General features: G+C 43.2%; 1 protein-coding gene across 1 annotated transcript in view; it reads right to left on the reverse strand.

Moving 5' to 3' along the window:
* Window positions 1–15,601, reverse strand: part of LOC149322946 (structural maintenance of chromosomes protein 1A) — a 30,906-nt gene that overhangs the window by 14,208 nt on the left and 1,097 nt on the right. The window contains exons 2-12 of the mRNA XM_089485206.1: window positions 13,305–13,493; window positions 12,510–12,622; window positions 11,264–11,467; window positions 9,351–9,589; window positions 7,764–8,022; window positions 6,473–6,613; window positions 4,828–4,910; window positions 4,369–4,576; window positions 4,046–4,231; window positions 3,482–3,661; window positions 2,076–2,222 (exon numbers count right to left, since the gene is read on the reverse strand). Coding sequence (XP_089341332.1) covers window positions 2,076–2,222; window positions 3,482–3,661; window positions 4,046–4,231; window positions 4,369–4,576; window positions 4,828–4,910; window positions 6,473–6,613; window positions 7,764–8,022; window positions 9,351–9,589; window positions 11,264–11,467; window positions 12,510–12,622; window positions 13,305–13,493 — 1,949 coding nt within the window. The remainder of the gene's footprint in view (window positions 1–2,075; window positions 2,223–3,481; window positions 3,662–4,045; window positions 4,232–4,368; window positions 4,577–4,827; window positions 4,911–6,472; window positions 6,614–7,763; window positions 8,023–9,350; window positions 9,590–11,263; window positions 11,468–12,509; window positions 12,623–13,304; window positions 13,494–15,601) is intronic.

Below are 15,601 nucleotides of genomic sequence, written 5' to 3' on the forward strand. Positions count from 1 at the left end.
GAGAAAGAGTCTACGCTAACGTTCTTGTAGGCAAACTAATTTCCTATATGAAAGAACCACATTTTCAAAATGGAGATACATTTTGCTGCTCCAGTCCCTGCCTACAATCTGATATGGCAGTAGCCTTACTGACATGCTCACACTGGCTGCATTTTTTCCTTGTTAAAACCTTATGAGAATTACCACTCTATCCCTGTTCAGCACACAAGGGAAGATGGCATGCTGTGTAAACCACCACTTTCTACCGTTCCTTCTATTATTTGTTACCTTTCCCAAGTTTGAACATTAGAGCACTTAAAGAACATTTTGCTTTTAACCATCTCACTCTTCTGGTGACAGATTACCCTGTTTGGGTGAGAAATGTAGAGCTCTCATATTCATAAAGGTCGATGAAGTTCTTGTTATTTGACTTCTGGAAAGCTACTATGAGAACTCAGGGCCATGGCTTTCTTGACTGAGTTAAACCAACTGTCTTATGGACCCTCTCTTTCCTATTACCTTCTGCTTTACTGAGCGTTATCATTTTTTTTCCAGTGAGTCATGTCATCTCATGATGTGTCCAAGGCGCAACAGTCCCAGTTTAATCATTTTGGCTTCTAAGGAAAGTTCTGGTTTGATTTACTGTGAGACCCATTTATTATTTTTTTGGGCAATCTATGGTCCCCACAGAACTCTTTTTCAGCACGTTCCAAATGAGTTAATTCTCCTCCTGTCAGCTCCCTCCACTGTCCAGCTTTCACAAGCACAAACAGAAATCAGAAATGCTGTGGCATGAAAGATTTTGACTTTTGTATTTACTGATATTGTAGACCAAAGACTGAGGAAGACTAGGGGCTGAAGCAGATAGGCACAAAAAAGCAGCCCGAGTCTGCTCTGTCCAGAAGCAGGTCCAAACCCTCTTGACCACATGGCCAGCTCCAAAGGTGGGTTGTGCTTGCTTGAGCTAACCAGTGCTTCCAGGAGCTGGATTATCTCAGCTTCTTTTTGCTCCAATATAAAGGACTGGAGTGTGGCCTCATCACAGCTTGTGGATGCTTTGGAGGCATGTGTTATGTAATTGCCACACCTCTAAAGCAGCTGGAAGCCGCATTTTTCTGTCCATGTGTTTCACCCCTAGGATACAAAAGTGAAAGGAGTTGCAGAAGAGTCTTCTGATGGAAAATATATGGAATGTTTGTGTTCAACACAGTTCCTTCACTCCAACAGCTAACATGGCTCCATCTGCTGAGGAAATGAGGCATAGCACCCCTACCTGGGGGGGGGATCTTATTTATTTTTCACTTTACTCCTTTCATTGTGCAGTTCTAATCTCGGGTTGAAGTAATTTAGATAAGGCTAGAGACAAAATTTCTCAATTGTAATATTTATATATGGCCCATTTTTTCTCCAAAATTGGGACTCAATGCTGCTCACAATTTCAAAGAACACCACAATTGAAAACATACAAAACATGAGCATTAAAACAGATTTCAACTATCACAGTGTTAAAACACATCATGCATTAAAAATATGCAATTAAAAAAGATAAAAGCTCTTAAAACCAGTAGGATTAAAATAGTGCAGCACCTACTAGTCCCTGCTTGAAAACTTTGTTTTAAAAGGCTGCCTAAATAAAAAGGAGAATCACCAAGAAGGGTCTCTCCTGATGATTTGAACGCCCAGGCCAGCTCATCCAGGGAGATATAGTCTGTCAAATAGCCTGGACTTGAGCAAATAACCAGCACTCTGAAATGTGCCTGGAAACAAACTGCCAGCCAGTGGTCTCTGTAATCTGCTCTAGCTAACAGTCTTGGACCAGCTGAAGTTTCCAAATACTCTTCAAAGGCAGCTATGCATACTTCTACTCTTCAAGGAATGTTTGGCCATGAGTTTCTTCCACCTAAGTGCCCTCCCTTTGCTGCTGCACATCTTTATGCTCTCTCAACACCACAAAGAGCAATAAGCCACTTTCTAAAATGAGACTCCTCAGTGGGTCTGCAGGTATTACCAGACAGCTTTTCCTCATCTCCATGTAATCTACAGGTGCAGCAGAAGTGAGAGCAGGCCTTACTGTAAGATTAAACAGCAGTTCTGACCTTTAGCTCCTCTGTCAGCCTCTCTTTCTTCTCTTTCAGCTTGTCCACGGCCTTTTCATCCCAGCGCCTGGCCTTTGCTTTCAGGTCGCTGGCACCTCCTGAGATTACCCCTGACTTCTGGAAAAGGGTTCCATCCAGGGCGACAGTCTACATTAGGGAAAGGGGGGGGGGAACAGAGAGAGTTAAAGGAATATTACATCAAAGAAGAAAGAGTCAAGCCTTGACTGTCAGCTGTGACAGCAGTTAGCAACAGCTATGAACAACCCGTCGGCAAGAAGCAAGCAGCCTTCCTTGGACTATGGATCACCAGCTGTTTTGATCCATACCAGGAATGGGAATCATGTGTGGCCCTCCAAATGTTGATGAACTGCAACTGGTAGCATTTGCAGCTGTGCAAAGGCTGCTCGGAAGTGTAGCCCAACGTTATTTGGAGGACTGTACGGTTCCCATCTTGGTTTGCATAGTCAGTGAGGCAACTGTGAAAATTGTGGTCCAAAACATCTGGAAGGCCAAAAGACTCCCAGCCTTGGACTAGAGCAGTGGGTCCCAAATTTAAGTACTCCAGATGTTTTGGACTTCATCTCTCATAATTCTTGACTGTTGGCCAAGGTGGCTAAGGCTTTTGGGAAATGAAGTCCAAAATATTGGAAGCACTGGGCTAGACAAAAGACCAGCAGAGGGTATTCTACAAGTCTGTGCAAATACAGAATTAGGAACTGAATGAACATCTCACACTACTTCTAAAATATTATTTTTAGGAGAAATCTCCAGCTGCAAAAACTGGTACAGTGCTACCTCGGGTTACCTCGTAACCCGATACATTTCGCAACCCGAAAAGCCGCTGGAAAGCCGCTAGCCGCTAGCCGCGCTTTGAATTTCGCGCCGAAACGCGCCGAAAAGATTTTCGTAACCCGAAAAATCTTTCGTAACCCGGAACAGTTTTTTTAAATCTAACTTTTTCGTACCCCGGAAATTTCGTAACGCGGTGAATTCGTATCCCGGGGTACCACTGTATGGGCAAAAGTTTAAACTTCCACTAGTAGCAGGAAGAAGTTTGTTCAATTTACATTTCAATGTAATTTAAAGCTAACAGAAGCTTAACCTAACCCACTCTTCCTGAACCAGTGAATTTCCCAAAATGCAGTTATACTTTGACATGCACACTATACTGAATTTTGAAATGCAGTTTTAAAATCAAAAGTTCTATACAAAAACAGATACGTTCCTTCAACCCAACACATCATGCAAAGTAAACATCAACACATTTTCATTTGTACACATTTATACAGGACATAAAATTTACATTTCTTTGCTACTGAATTTGTGGGATTGTATGTAAGAGGACTTTTTTCTACTCACAGGACAGCAGAAAGTTTTGTAGAGATGTAAGGTAAGACTCTTCTCACCTTGTGACGCTGGTGGCCCCCAAAGGCAATGCGACGGGCATCCTCTACATTGTCACACACAAGGGCATTCCCACAAGCATACTGCAGGGCCTTCTTGATGTGAGGAGGTTCGTAGCGGATCACATCAATCACCAACTTGGCTCCCTTGAGCTCCCTGAGCTTTTCATCTGTGGGCTTCACCTGGGAAAGAGGACAAAAATAATGTCAGGCTGGGACAAAAAGGTCTCACAAGTTAAGTTGTTACATGTAACAAGGTTATCAGCATACAGGTCTTTTTGTGTGGTAACAATGTTACTTTGGAATATAACTATAACAACAACAACCCCAATCAATGTTACTCTCTGCTATCTCATATGTTGTATTTTTTACTTGTCACTTTAGAGGAGGACAAAATGTGAGATTTTTATCAAATTTAAAGCATTTTTTTTATTTTTAAGGAGTAACATCAACAAATTACCTTTTAAGACTATAACAAGTACAATAATTATTCTTTTCAAAATGGAAGGGGAGCTGCCACAGGTTCAGGAGCCATTAAAATCCCCTGCTGGACCTAGAATCCCTCACCTCAAGGTAGTCAAGGGGCAGGAAAGTCTCAGGCTCCCCTCGCTGCTCCTTGATATACTGGATACAATCCCGGCCAGTCTTCTCTGAGTCAACAATGATGGCGTCCATGTTCTTGCCCAACACCTTGGTGACAGCTATCTGATACTTCTTCTGGGTGGGCTGGCAGAGGTCAATTAGACGCCCATACTGTCAGAAACAAAGGAAAATAATAAGACAGGGAGAGCCACTCCAATACACTTTCATCATCACTCTGCTACACACATACCAATATGACCACCCCAGGTGCATTATTGACCATGGGCTCATTTGGAACGGCCACATACCACAGAGCCAGGGTACAGGCGCTTGATGCTCTCCATGATCTCGGCCTTGCGCTGCTGCCGGCTGTTCTCCTGGCGATCAATGCGGGCATCCCCCAGTTGCTCCATCACCTGGTTCAGCTCCTTGTTGATCTCATCAATCCGGCGCTTTGCCAGTTCTACCTCTTCTGTCAGCTCCCCCTCCAGCTTCTTTTGCTCTTCCAAGGACTGCCTATAGAAAAAAGATGGTAATGGGGAGATAGCACAGAGCCTCACTCCAAGTTCCCTGGGACCTCTGTGCTTGAGTGTTCAAGCTGCACTACCCTATGGAGGAGCCACCAGGATAGCTTCATGGGTGAACCCTTTTGAGCATCCCCAACATCAAGCCCAGAGTCCTTAGCCTTTATCCATTCTCTGTATTTCCACCTTCCTCATCTCATCCCACAATAATAGGAAGAGGATGGAAGCTCTTCTGGCCCTTACTTGCTGGTGGCAATGTACTCCTCTAGCTTCTCAATGCGCTTCTGGTTTTCCTCAATCTCACGCAATTTTTGCTTGATCTTAGCCTACAAAGACAGAATAAGTATGATACAAAAAGGAACAGAGTTCAAAGAAATGGCCTAATTTGGCCAGCATTGAACACAAGGCTTTTTTTTTCATCTGGTGAGAACTGAAATTGAAGACAACATTAGGACGACAGGCTAGGAACCAAGAAGACTATTTAATCTGTTGGGATTCAGATACTTAGTAACACCTTTTACTTATTGTGAGTCACATAAGAAGCATCAAAGTGCTGGAGAAATTTGGTAAAAGGCTGGTGGAAAGCAAAGAGAAGAAAAGCAGGATGAGCTAGGAAACAGCTTACTGTGGATATATAAACAGACAAACTTCTTATAAAAGATTTTTTTTTTCAAAAAGTGGATTCTCTATTGCAATTTAGGCTTGAAAGCAGGCCTTAGGTATGGAGAAATATTAGATCTCTAGATCTCACTTGCTTCATAGATGCAGGAAATTCTACCCTTCAAACGTCTCTTTTAATTCAGACCCTGCTAGTGAATGTTCTACAGCAAGGAGTGACAACCACATATTCTCCAGATGTTTTGAACTACAACTCCCATAATCCCTAACCACTGGCACTCCTCGCTGAGGTCATGGAAGACCATCTGGAGAGCACCACACTGCCTTCCCCTGTTCTATAATATTGCTAGGATTATGCTCTGCCATGTTAACTAAAAAAATTCAGAAGATTCTTAAACTGATGCTTTTGCAACTAAAAACAGTTTTTCTCATACTTCCTTCAAAAGACCCAGTGAATCATGGCTGGATCTCTTCTTTATGGATCTCCAGTGCACCCCTTTCTTGTGCATCCCAACTCCTCTCGGCTGCCTTTCCTCAAAAGTTAAGCTTTTCCTTTCCCTCTCTCTATAGCAAGGTTTCTTTAGTGAGGCTGGCTTCTCCTTAAAAATGCAGTGTTCATGAAACCAGACACCAAACTCTGCTACTTTTTGCCAGGCTTCTACAGACTGTTGATTTCTCGGCAGTTCTGACAATACAGACCTTAAAACCAGTGGCCTATTTTTTGGTTCTATTATATTCTCAAGTTGGTATTTATTATTTGCCCTCACTATATACAGTGTCTCTGCACCGTATGCAGGCATGCCATACGTGGCTTCCAGCCTACCTGCGGGGTGGGGGTAATGGTGTGCACGCTCATGGTGTGCGTCCATGCCCCATTATTTTCAATGAGGTGCAACCATAAGCGCTTTTTCGCTTACATGGAGTGAGGTCAGAACGGATTCCCCACGTAAAGGAAGGGCCCACTGTAATAGGGGTGTGTGTTTGTTGTGTGTATATGCATGCTACTTTTATGGCTCCCCACATATTTTAACATAAAAACATGGGGATAAGGAGGCTCTGAGATGATTGAAGAAAAACACAAGTTGTTAGAAGGGGAGGATTTAGTACAACTCCCTGAGGCCAAAAGAGAGGAGATATGCAGCAATTCATTTGGGGTGGGAAGGGGAAAAAAGGAAGGACAGCATGAAATGTGGTACAGAATTCAGATTCCTCAGAATCTCAAATTTTAGAGAGGGCAAATCACTTAGCAGAGATATGGAGAAACATCCACCTCAGTTTCAACTTTCTTCCTTTCCTCCAGATCTAACCGGTCCTGATCCGCTTTCTGGTCACGGTTGAATTTCTCCAGCTCCTGGGCTAGGGTAGCTGCCCTCTTGCTAGCCTCCTCCTTCAGCCGGTGGTATTTCTTGACCTGTTGGATAAATTGGGGGGGGGGGGGGGAGAGGGGTAGAGAGAGTAAATGAACCTCTGGCTTCACCAGATCCACAGGGGGCTACCTGCCTAGGATTCCATGCCTCAGAGAGGAGGTTGCATGTGAGACAGAAGTACAACTTCAGGGGACCAAATGCCCTGAAAGTTAAGCTGGGCCATACTGCTTTTAATATTTATTTGTATTGATTTTAACACACACACACAGTAACTGTCAGCACAACTGCTAGGGTCCAACAACCATTGTCAGTAACTCAAACGAGCCCTAGTGGTTAAATCAGACCTTTGAGCAGAGCTAGCAATTTTAGAAGCAGAAGCGTGGTTCCAAAGGCAGTTGAGATAACAGCAGCTGGATGTGTTCCAGGAACTGAAGCAATGCAGGAACCTCCAGGGACACACAGCAAACCGATGCCAGATTTCTTCTGATAAACCACCATAGAAGCAAAGTCTCCCGAAGTGCTTTTTATTCACAGTGCTATATACAAATACAGATCTCCAAAACTCCAAACCATACCAACTCATATATAAAATTGGGTGGAAACTTTGTTCTATCTCCAAGACCCTTCTTTATCACCATTACTTACAAGTATGTGGTGGATGCAGAACCTTTTTTGGTGGTAGTACCCAGATCATGGAATGGCCCCCTCACTCACTGTCAGGTAATGTCTGAAAACACTTTTATTTCTTTTATTATCTTATGACTCTCTTAAGTCCTTTTATCTAATCAGTTTGCTGCTCTTAAAATTATTCTAGTTGATGAACCTGTTTTGCATTTTTTGACCCTAAAATGGTCTGAGAATCTCTTAATAGAGAAGGATAAATTGTAAGTGATAGAAATAGGGAAATAAATAACTTAAAGGACTTTCAGGTATGATGGCTGGGAGATGTTGGAGAGTCACATGCTTGGCTAGGTCGAGGTAGGCAACCTCTGGCACTGTTCCAGCCTTTGGCCACACTTCACCCTACTGTGTTAGTGAATTTGCTATGAGGCAGCAAAGGCAGCAGTGATGGGATGAGATGCATGCACCTTATGTGTTGCCTACCCTTTGGCTACACTGACTTCTGGCTTCTTACAGTACCACAGGTGGCAAGACACCATCCCACCCACAGTGAACCCAATGTCTTGACTGCACCTGATTCTCCTCCAGAGTGAGATCTCTTCCTTGGCTCTGGCTCTCCTCTTCCATGCGCTCCTCAAACTCCTGCCGGGCTTTCTCCACAGACAGCATTTCTTTCTCCAGCTCATCCATGTCACCCTTGCGCTTCTTGTACTGTTTCTGGGCATTCTGCAGGGACTTCTTGGCTGCTTCCAGCTTTTTGATCTTGTGGGATGTATTTTCCTTGGCCTTGATGTACTGGGGACGTTTTTGATTCAACTCAGAATCTTTTTCCCTGCCATGTGAAAAAAAATCCCCTTATTCTGTGCCTAATTTCTGTGAGTATCAAAGAGTTGTGCCTGCTCCCAAATATGCTGTAGTATAAAGCAAGAAAAAAGAATGTGAAGCTATCAGGATGGTATAGACTGCAGTTTCAATTATATGTCACCACTGGCTCTGCTGGCTTGGGCTAATAGGAGTTGTAGTTCAGCAACATCCAAAAAGGCCACTCACTCCCCACCTCTGCTGCTTTTATGGACTGCTCATGATCTCCCAGGCCTCCCACTTTGGAATATGAGTTCACCTGCTCTGCAACACAAAGATAACCTGTAACAGTGGTTTTCAAAAGGTTCCATATACATTCACCCAATGCACCTAAGCCGCTTGCCTGTAATAATATCCCACATGTCTGTGGTACCTCAGTGAGTACTACAACCTTGTGATGGAGAGGGGAGGCTGGCCACATGGCCTTTCTCATCCAATCAGCATACCACTGACACACAGAGATGATCTCATCTACACCACTGGCTGGTATTCACACACAAGCCACAGATGTGTAGGTTAGTGTCAGAGGAAGGCAGCTACCAACAAGCTTGCTGCAGAGGAGTCTGGGAGAAGGGCTCAAGCTAAAAGCATATTACGTTTCAAATGAGCAAGCACCACCATAAAAAAACAACAACCCTCTTCTCTCATGCATATCTTTTCACCAGACTTCCAATGCGTGTGAGATTTGACCTGTGCCTTGATTCACTTTCTTGAGTCATTTGTTCTGCATAATATCCAGCTGTTGGTGTTTTATGTTTCCATCATGGACAGCATCAAGCATAGGTTGCCCTAAGGTTGCCTTTAATTAAAAGGCCCTTTGATCCAAAATACACTGCAGAAATAATCCAGTTTGAGACCATTTTAACTGCCCTGGCTCAATGCTGGGGAATTTTGGGAACTGTAGTTTTGTGAAACATTTAGCCTTCTCTGTTAGAGAGCTCTGGTGCCATGATAACTACATTTCGCAAGATTCCCAAGCACTGAGCCAGAGCAGTTAAAGCGATCTGAAACAGGATTATTTCTGCAGTGCGTTTTGGACTAATGTTTAAGAAAATGGGTGAGTTAAAGTTCAACTATTAAAATGCTGCCTGGGACATGTCTATTGTTCATACTCATAACTTGTAAATTAAGTCACATCCTGTACATGTGAATCACCCAAAATCAGGGTGGCTTGCTATGCCTCTAAGATTGGTTCTATGTAGGTAGAAGTAAGAACTCCAGCTTTTAAGAAAGTAGATTCCACAAATGTGAAATCTGATTCTACTGTCACATCATATCAAAGATTACCAAATTCCTTACTTGATCTCCTTCTCAATTTGCTGCTGCTCCCTCATCACTTTGCCCAGTTCCTTCTTCCTGTCCTTGAGCTCATCCTCCACCTTGTCCATGCGCTTCTTGTCTTTATCAATCTCTTTGTTCTTGGAACCCAGCTCCTTGTTCAGCTTTTCAATTTCAGCTTCATTGTGGTACAGCTTGAAGAGCTGCAACTGCACTTGGGCTCGCACAACCTCATCCTTCAGACGCTGGTACCGATCCGCCTGGCCACCAAGGAAGGAAAAGGAGAATGTGGTGTTAGGGAGCTCAGAACTAAAGAGCTTCCTATTCCAAGAACTATGTGCAAACCCAAATCAGAGACCCAAACCTCTATAAGTGGTTTCCCTTATGTCCGGCCCAACCTTTCTTTAGTTGCAGGATGCTACAGGGGTGCTGAACATTCTGCATGCGATGTGACCCAGCAAAGCAATTTTGTTTTCAAGTGCATGACTCCTAAACAACATTCTACCAATTTTGGTGGCTTTCAAAAAGCACAAAATGCACACATCTGATCAGCAAGAACCTAAATGGGAAAAGCTATTTCCAGACCTCGCAATTCTGGCAAGTTTGCGGTTGAAAGAGGAAAGGTGGATTTCAATGTCAACCAAAATAGACAAGTACTGTATTGGGCAAACTTAAGAAAAATGCCATGAACCAATGCTCTAAAAGACCATGTAAAGTCCTATGTCAGCTCTACAATGAAAACCTTAAATGCACTGTCCTTTGCCACTATGAAAAAAAATCTGTTTTCAGGGATAATCTGACCCACAAAAAAGCTTACAGGCCTGGCAGCCTGTTTCACCATATTACCAACACAAGAGAAGACTTTGCACCCTTCCTGGCCATCAAGGATATGTAGATTACTTGGGGGGAAATTGTGTGCAACCTGCAGCTCACAACTCTTGCTTTGCATCTGCAAGTCATAGTAAAGCAAACCTATCATGGGGTTTTCTTGGCAAGTTTCTTCAGAGGAATTTGCCATTGCCATCCTCTGAGGCTGAGAGATTGTGATTTACCCAAGGTCACTCAGTGGGTTTTTAAGTTCAAGCAGGGAATAGAACCTTGGTCTCCAGAGTCGTAGTCTGGCACTCAAACCACTACACCACACTGTAATTTTTGGGGGCTCACTAAAAAGGCTGATTTATTTTTTTAAAAATATATGTATCAGGAGAAAAAAAGGAATGAAGATACTTTTATTTTTTAAAAATGATTAAAATGGGATGCAATCAGGTTAAGGAAGTGAATACAAACAGGGAAAACTTCATTTTATTGCTAGCAGCGTTGGCAATTTCTGAGGAATTCACTGGAATCCAGGGAATTTAATTAATTTCTTTCCAGGGATTTTGACAGAATATTCTGGTAAATATTGGGGAATTTCGGGGATTTGGGATTTTGGTAAAACATTCCGGGGATATATCTTGTTGGCAACACTGGTTGCTAGACTGTCCCACCTGTCACTCCTCACTTTTGGCTATGCTGACAAGGGCTGGCAGGAGTTGCAGACCATCATTTGTGAGTGCCTTACCTTAGCCAACCCAATTCCAGTCATTCTGGGTACAGAGATACAACAGATGTTTCCTGCTTCACCCAACCCCCTTTGCAACAACCAGCAAACAGGCAGAGATAACAAGAACAATCTCCCCAAAAGAAATTCCACACCTCAACTTGAGTATAAGGAGGGGGGAGATCCAAGAAGCTCAACATTAGTTTGTTGATGCTGTAAGCTATGGAAGATATACCTAAAGCACCAATGACAGCAATAGATTGGCTGAGAGGCTGCTTCTACCAAACAGAGCACTCTATGGATAAACAAACATTGCCCCTTTTAGCCTATGATTGAGGAGATGAAACTGGGAACCCATAGGCTATCACAGCCAATTGCAGTTTTCTGTTTTTACCTCTTCTTTCTCTTGTTTGGCCTCTTTTCGCTCAGCTGCAATGTTCTTCTTACGATGGTAATTGAACTGAGTGTCCTCCTCAGCCTTCACCATCTCCTTCTTCCGCTTGTCATAATCCTGAGCCAGCTCCCCTGAGCGACTGATTTCCTCAAAGAGTGCTGTGCGCTCCTTGGGGTTCTTCATAGCAATTGATTCCACTGCACCCTGAGACAGTGAAAGAGGATTAAATCAGACCACTTTTAAGGTACAATCCTCCAGGACTAGCCCAAGATATTTTGCTCCCTGAGCAAATGGCAGCCCACTTGCTACCCACTCAGCTAGCTCAGGTTGTGCATCACCCAAACCCAGCCAAATTATTTTGGAATATGAGAATGAAAATCCCACAAGAACCGCTCCTGCTCCCAAGCATCCTCAATTAAAAATAATTATGTCAGTTATGATCAACTTGCTGCCCTTTCATGACACTCCAAAACTCCTGCCTGATCTGTTTGAGAACGACTGATCTACATTGTAGAAATAATGCAGTTTGACGCCAGTTTAACTGCCATGGCTCCATCCGACAGAATTCTGGGATTTGTAGTTTTGTGAGGCAACAGAACCCATTGTCTGAGAAGTCTAGAGAACCTGTAAAACTATAAAGCCCAGGATTCCATACCATGGAGCTATAGCACTCAAGGTGGCATCAAATTGCATTATTTCTACAGTGTACACGCACCCTCAGAGCCTCAGGCTCAGCAGATGAGTCAACATGAGTTTGAATTCACATTTCAGTACTTACTAAAAGAACACTAGTATCACATCTTTCAGGCTCACTAACAGGCAAGAAAGCATTTGTTAAAATAAAAGTTGGCAACCGGTGTGACCAATAGGCTTGTTTGGTCAGGAATTCTGTCCATGCCCTCCATCCCCATTGTCCACACCAGAATCTATATCCATACAACACAACAGCTTTGAAGGCTTATCAGAAGTATTGGAACTGATACGGGAAATGTGTAACTCTCCACATGCTGTTGGACTGCAACTCCCAGCATGCTTCACCACTGGGTAAGACTGGAAGGAGGTACAAACCAACAACATCTGAATGGCATGCTTCTAACCCTTGTATTACAAGAAGATTCATACGCTTGGGCTGTGTGTCCAGGTTCAGGCTAGGGAAGTACCAAAACATCTGATGGCATGTCACTTTTCTCTAGCTAAGGAACATTTACAGTATACTTTCGTAGATGCAAAAATCTGAAAGACTCACTTGGAAGACTAGGAAATTCCTAGCTTTGATGAGAATGCCCAGTTTCTCCAGCTCCTCACTGTATTCACTCAGCTGTACCACTTTGTTATTTATTTTGTACTCTGATGAGCTTCCTAGAAGGTAAATGTTTTAGTTATCCTCAGTCAAACAAGAAACTCAAGAAGGGAGTTGCTACCTTCACCCTCTCCAGTTTTTACTGTGCAGGTGGTCACAGGGAAAAACACTTTGAGAAGAAAATTGTTGTTGTCACTTCTGACGTAGGATGACTCTAACAAGAACCTATCTTGTTTTTCTTGGCAGAATTTGTTTCGGAGGGGAAAGGTTCTCTCTCTGAAACCGTGAAAATGTGACTTGTCCAAGGTCCACCCACAAAACTTTGTGGGTGTGGAGATGGGGTGACAAGTTCAGTAGTTTTGATGATAGTCATTAAGCAGAAGGATAGTCCCATGCTACATCACAATACCCATTCATATGATTATCTGCTAACTTTGGCTTTAGGCAACATCCTTGCCTTGTCCTTCAATCATTATCAGTAAATTGAATTTGTCACCTCATTTCCACATCCACAAAGGTTTGCATTCCTATGGATATTCTCACACACAAACTGCTATATAGGTTTTTTGTTGCAGTGGAAAGCCCAGGGACAGACCTATATAGCAGTCTGTGTGTGAGAATGCCCATAGGAATGCAAAACTTTGTGGGTATGGAGATGAGGCGACAAGTTTAGTGGTTTTAAAGATTGAATCCCAAGCATATAATCTGCTAAGATTTCCCCAATTTATCCACAAAACTCACCCACAATGACCCTTGCAAAGGTGCGATCTTCAGCATTCTCTTCAGAATAGACCATGCTGACAAATGCCCGGTTGGCAGCTGGCTTTCCCACAGGAGCCCCATGGATCAAGTCCCGTAAGGTCTTCACTCTCAAATTACTGGTTTTCTCACCGAGCACAAAGCTGATAGCATCCATGAGGTTTGATTTGCCTGGTTGCAGACAGCAAAGAAAGAGCAAGATAGTTTAGCAGATTCTGTATGTCTCTCTGCCACTTTGGCCAGCAACTACCTTTTGAACAAGGGAGTTTTTAATGGGTAAGTGCGGTAATTACCTTCTTGCTAGTCTGGAAAGGGATCTAGTAGCACCTTTGAGAGGAAGTACACCAAATCTATGAAAGCTTATGCTACAACTTCTTTGACACAGTTAGTGTCAAAGGTGCTACAAGATCCCTTTGCATACTTACCTTCTTGCTGTGATTTTAAATACTGTGAATCCAATTGTGTTTAATATTACAATTTACTGTATTGTGTTTTCAATATTATACGGTTTTCTCTGTGCCTTCTCTTAGTCTCAGAACTTACAAAGTTACTTTGAAAAGTCCTTCACTGCATGAAGTGTTACATTGTTTTACATGTAGCTCATTTGTGTTACTTTTTATAAGGATAAAAACAATTAGCCTGTGTCATTTTTGCACTACTTACAACTTTTGTATTATTTTGTTACTTTTCTGAGCAAAATATCCTAAATATTGACAAATGCCTATTAAAATGCCCCTTAGAAGCAACATTTGGCCCTAAATATAGTAGTGCAATGATGCGCCATTAGCACTATCCTTTGTTTCATTTTGGATTTTCTCACTGTGGGGATTTCATGGTAAAGGCATTCAAGAGGGTTTACCATCGCCGCCTTGTGTGCAGTACTAAGAAATGTTAACTGTTAGCATTAACCATTAAATATGTTGCCACCCCCCAGGGACGTAGCCAAGGGGGGGTTATTGAGGTCCGGACCCCCCCCCCCTTCCATTAGAAAAATGAATGATGTGTGCTGCTGCACCGCCGCACCCATAATGGTGGCACTTAGTCTGGACCCCCCTTCCTAAAATCCTAGCTACGTCCCTGCACCCCCGTTGTCACTTGAGAGATCTGCTGCCAGCGTCCCCTACCCCACTACTGCTGCTGCCCTGTAGCTCTTTGACCACATGAAACTATGTGTATGTGTAAATACATCCAGGCTGTGTGTAAGGTATTGTAATTTAAAGGTATAATTTTAATTTTGCTAGCTGTTTCTGTCACAAGGGATGCAGTGGCTCAAGTGGTTAAGGCACTGACTCTGTTGATTGCAAGATTGGCAGGTTGGCAGTTTGAAGCCCGAGTGCTGCATGATGGGGTATGCTCCCATCACTAGCCCTGGCTTCTGCCAACCTAGCATTTTGAACGCATGCAAATGCAAATAGATAAATAGGTACCACTTCAGTGGGAAGGTAAACAGCGTTCTGTGAAATCATGCTGGCCACATGGTCACAGAGTAGTCTCTGACAACGCTGGCTCTTTGGCTTAGAAACAGAGATGAGCACCACCTCCTGTGGTCGGACACGACTTGACAACCTTGTCAATGGGGAATACCTTTACCTTTATGTCACAACTATTGCCATTACATTCAGTGTCATATGAGAATTACGATTTATGAATACCATTAGTACAAAAAAACATTCCTAAGTATGGTGTGGTATGGGAAGAAGTCAGTGGGGGCTGAGTGAGTTATCACATGGGGTGATAGCAACCCCAGTAATGCCAATGCATGTCCTGATGCACATACGACCTGAAGGTGCTCTAAAATCATAGCTTCCTGTCGCCTCATCCCTTACACACTTGTTAAACATCTTCGTCTGATAAAGAAACCTTGGTTTCAAAAGCAAGCACCAAATGGTTTGCACCTTTGGTTGGTGCAGTGGTTAAATGCCTGTACTGCAGCCACTCAGTCAAAACCACAAGGTTGTGAGTTCAGTGCCAGCAAAAGGGCTCAAGCCTGACCCAGGCTTGCATCCTTCCGAGGCGGTCGCTAAAATGAGTACCCAGATTGTTGGCAGCAATTAGCTTACACTTTGTAAACCGCTTAGACACTGTTAGTTCAGTATGAAGCGGTATATAAATGAAGCTGTTTGTTTGTTTGAATACAAGTACAGTTGCCCCTGTTTTTGTGGGCGATCCGTTCCAGACCCCCTTTGCAAAATTGAAAAATCACAAGCATTTCAATTCCCACCTCTCCATGTGGCCCTGTGCATGTGCCATCCCTCCATACCATCTTACCTGAGAACAAC

Source organism: Sceloporus occidentalis, unplaced genomic scaffold (genome assembly GCF_023333645.1).
Source record: "Sceloporus occidentalis isolate IW3139 unplaced genomic scaffold, rSceOcc1.0.p SCAF_1, whole genome shotgun sequence".
In the NCBI taxonomy this organism is placed as follows: Eukaryota; Metazoa; Chordata; class Lepidosauria; order Squamata; family Phrynosomatidae; genus Sceloporus; species Sceloporus occidentalis.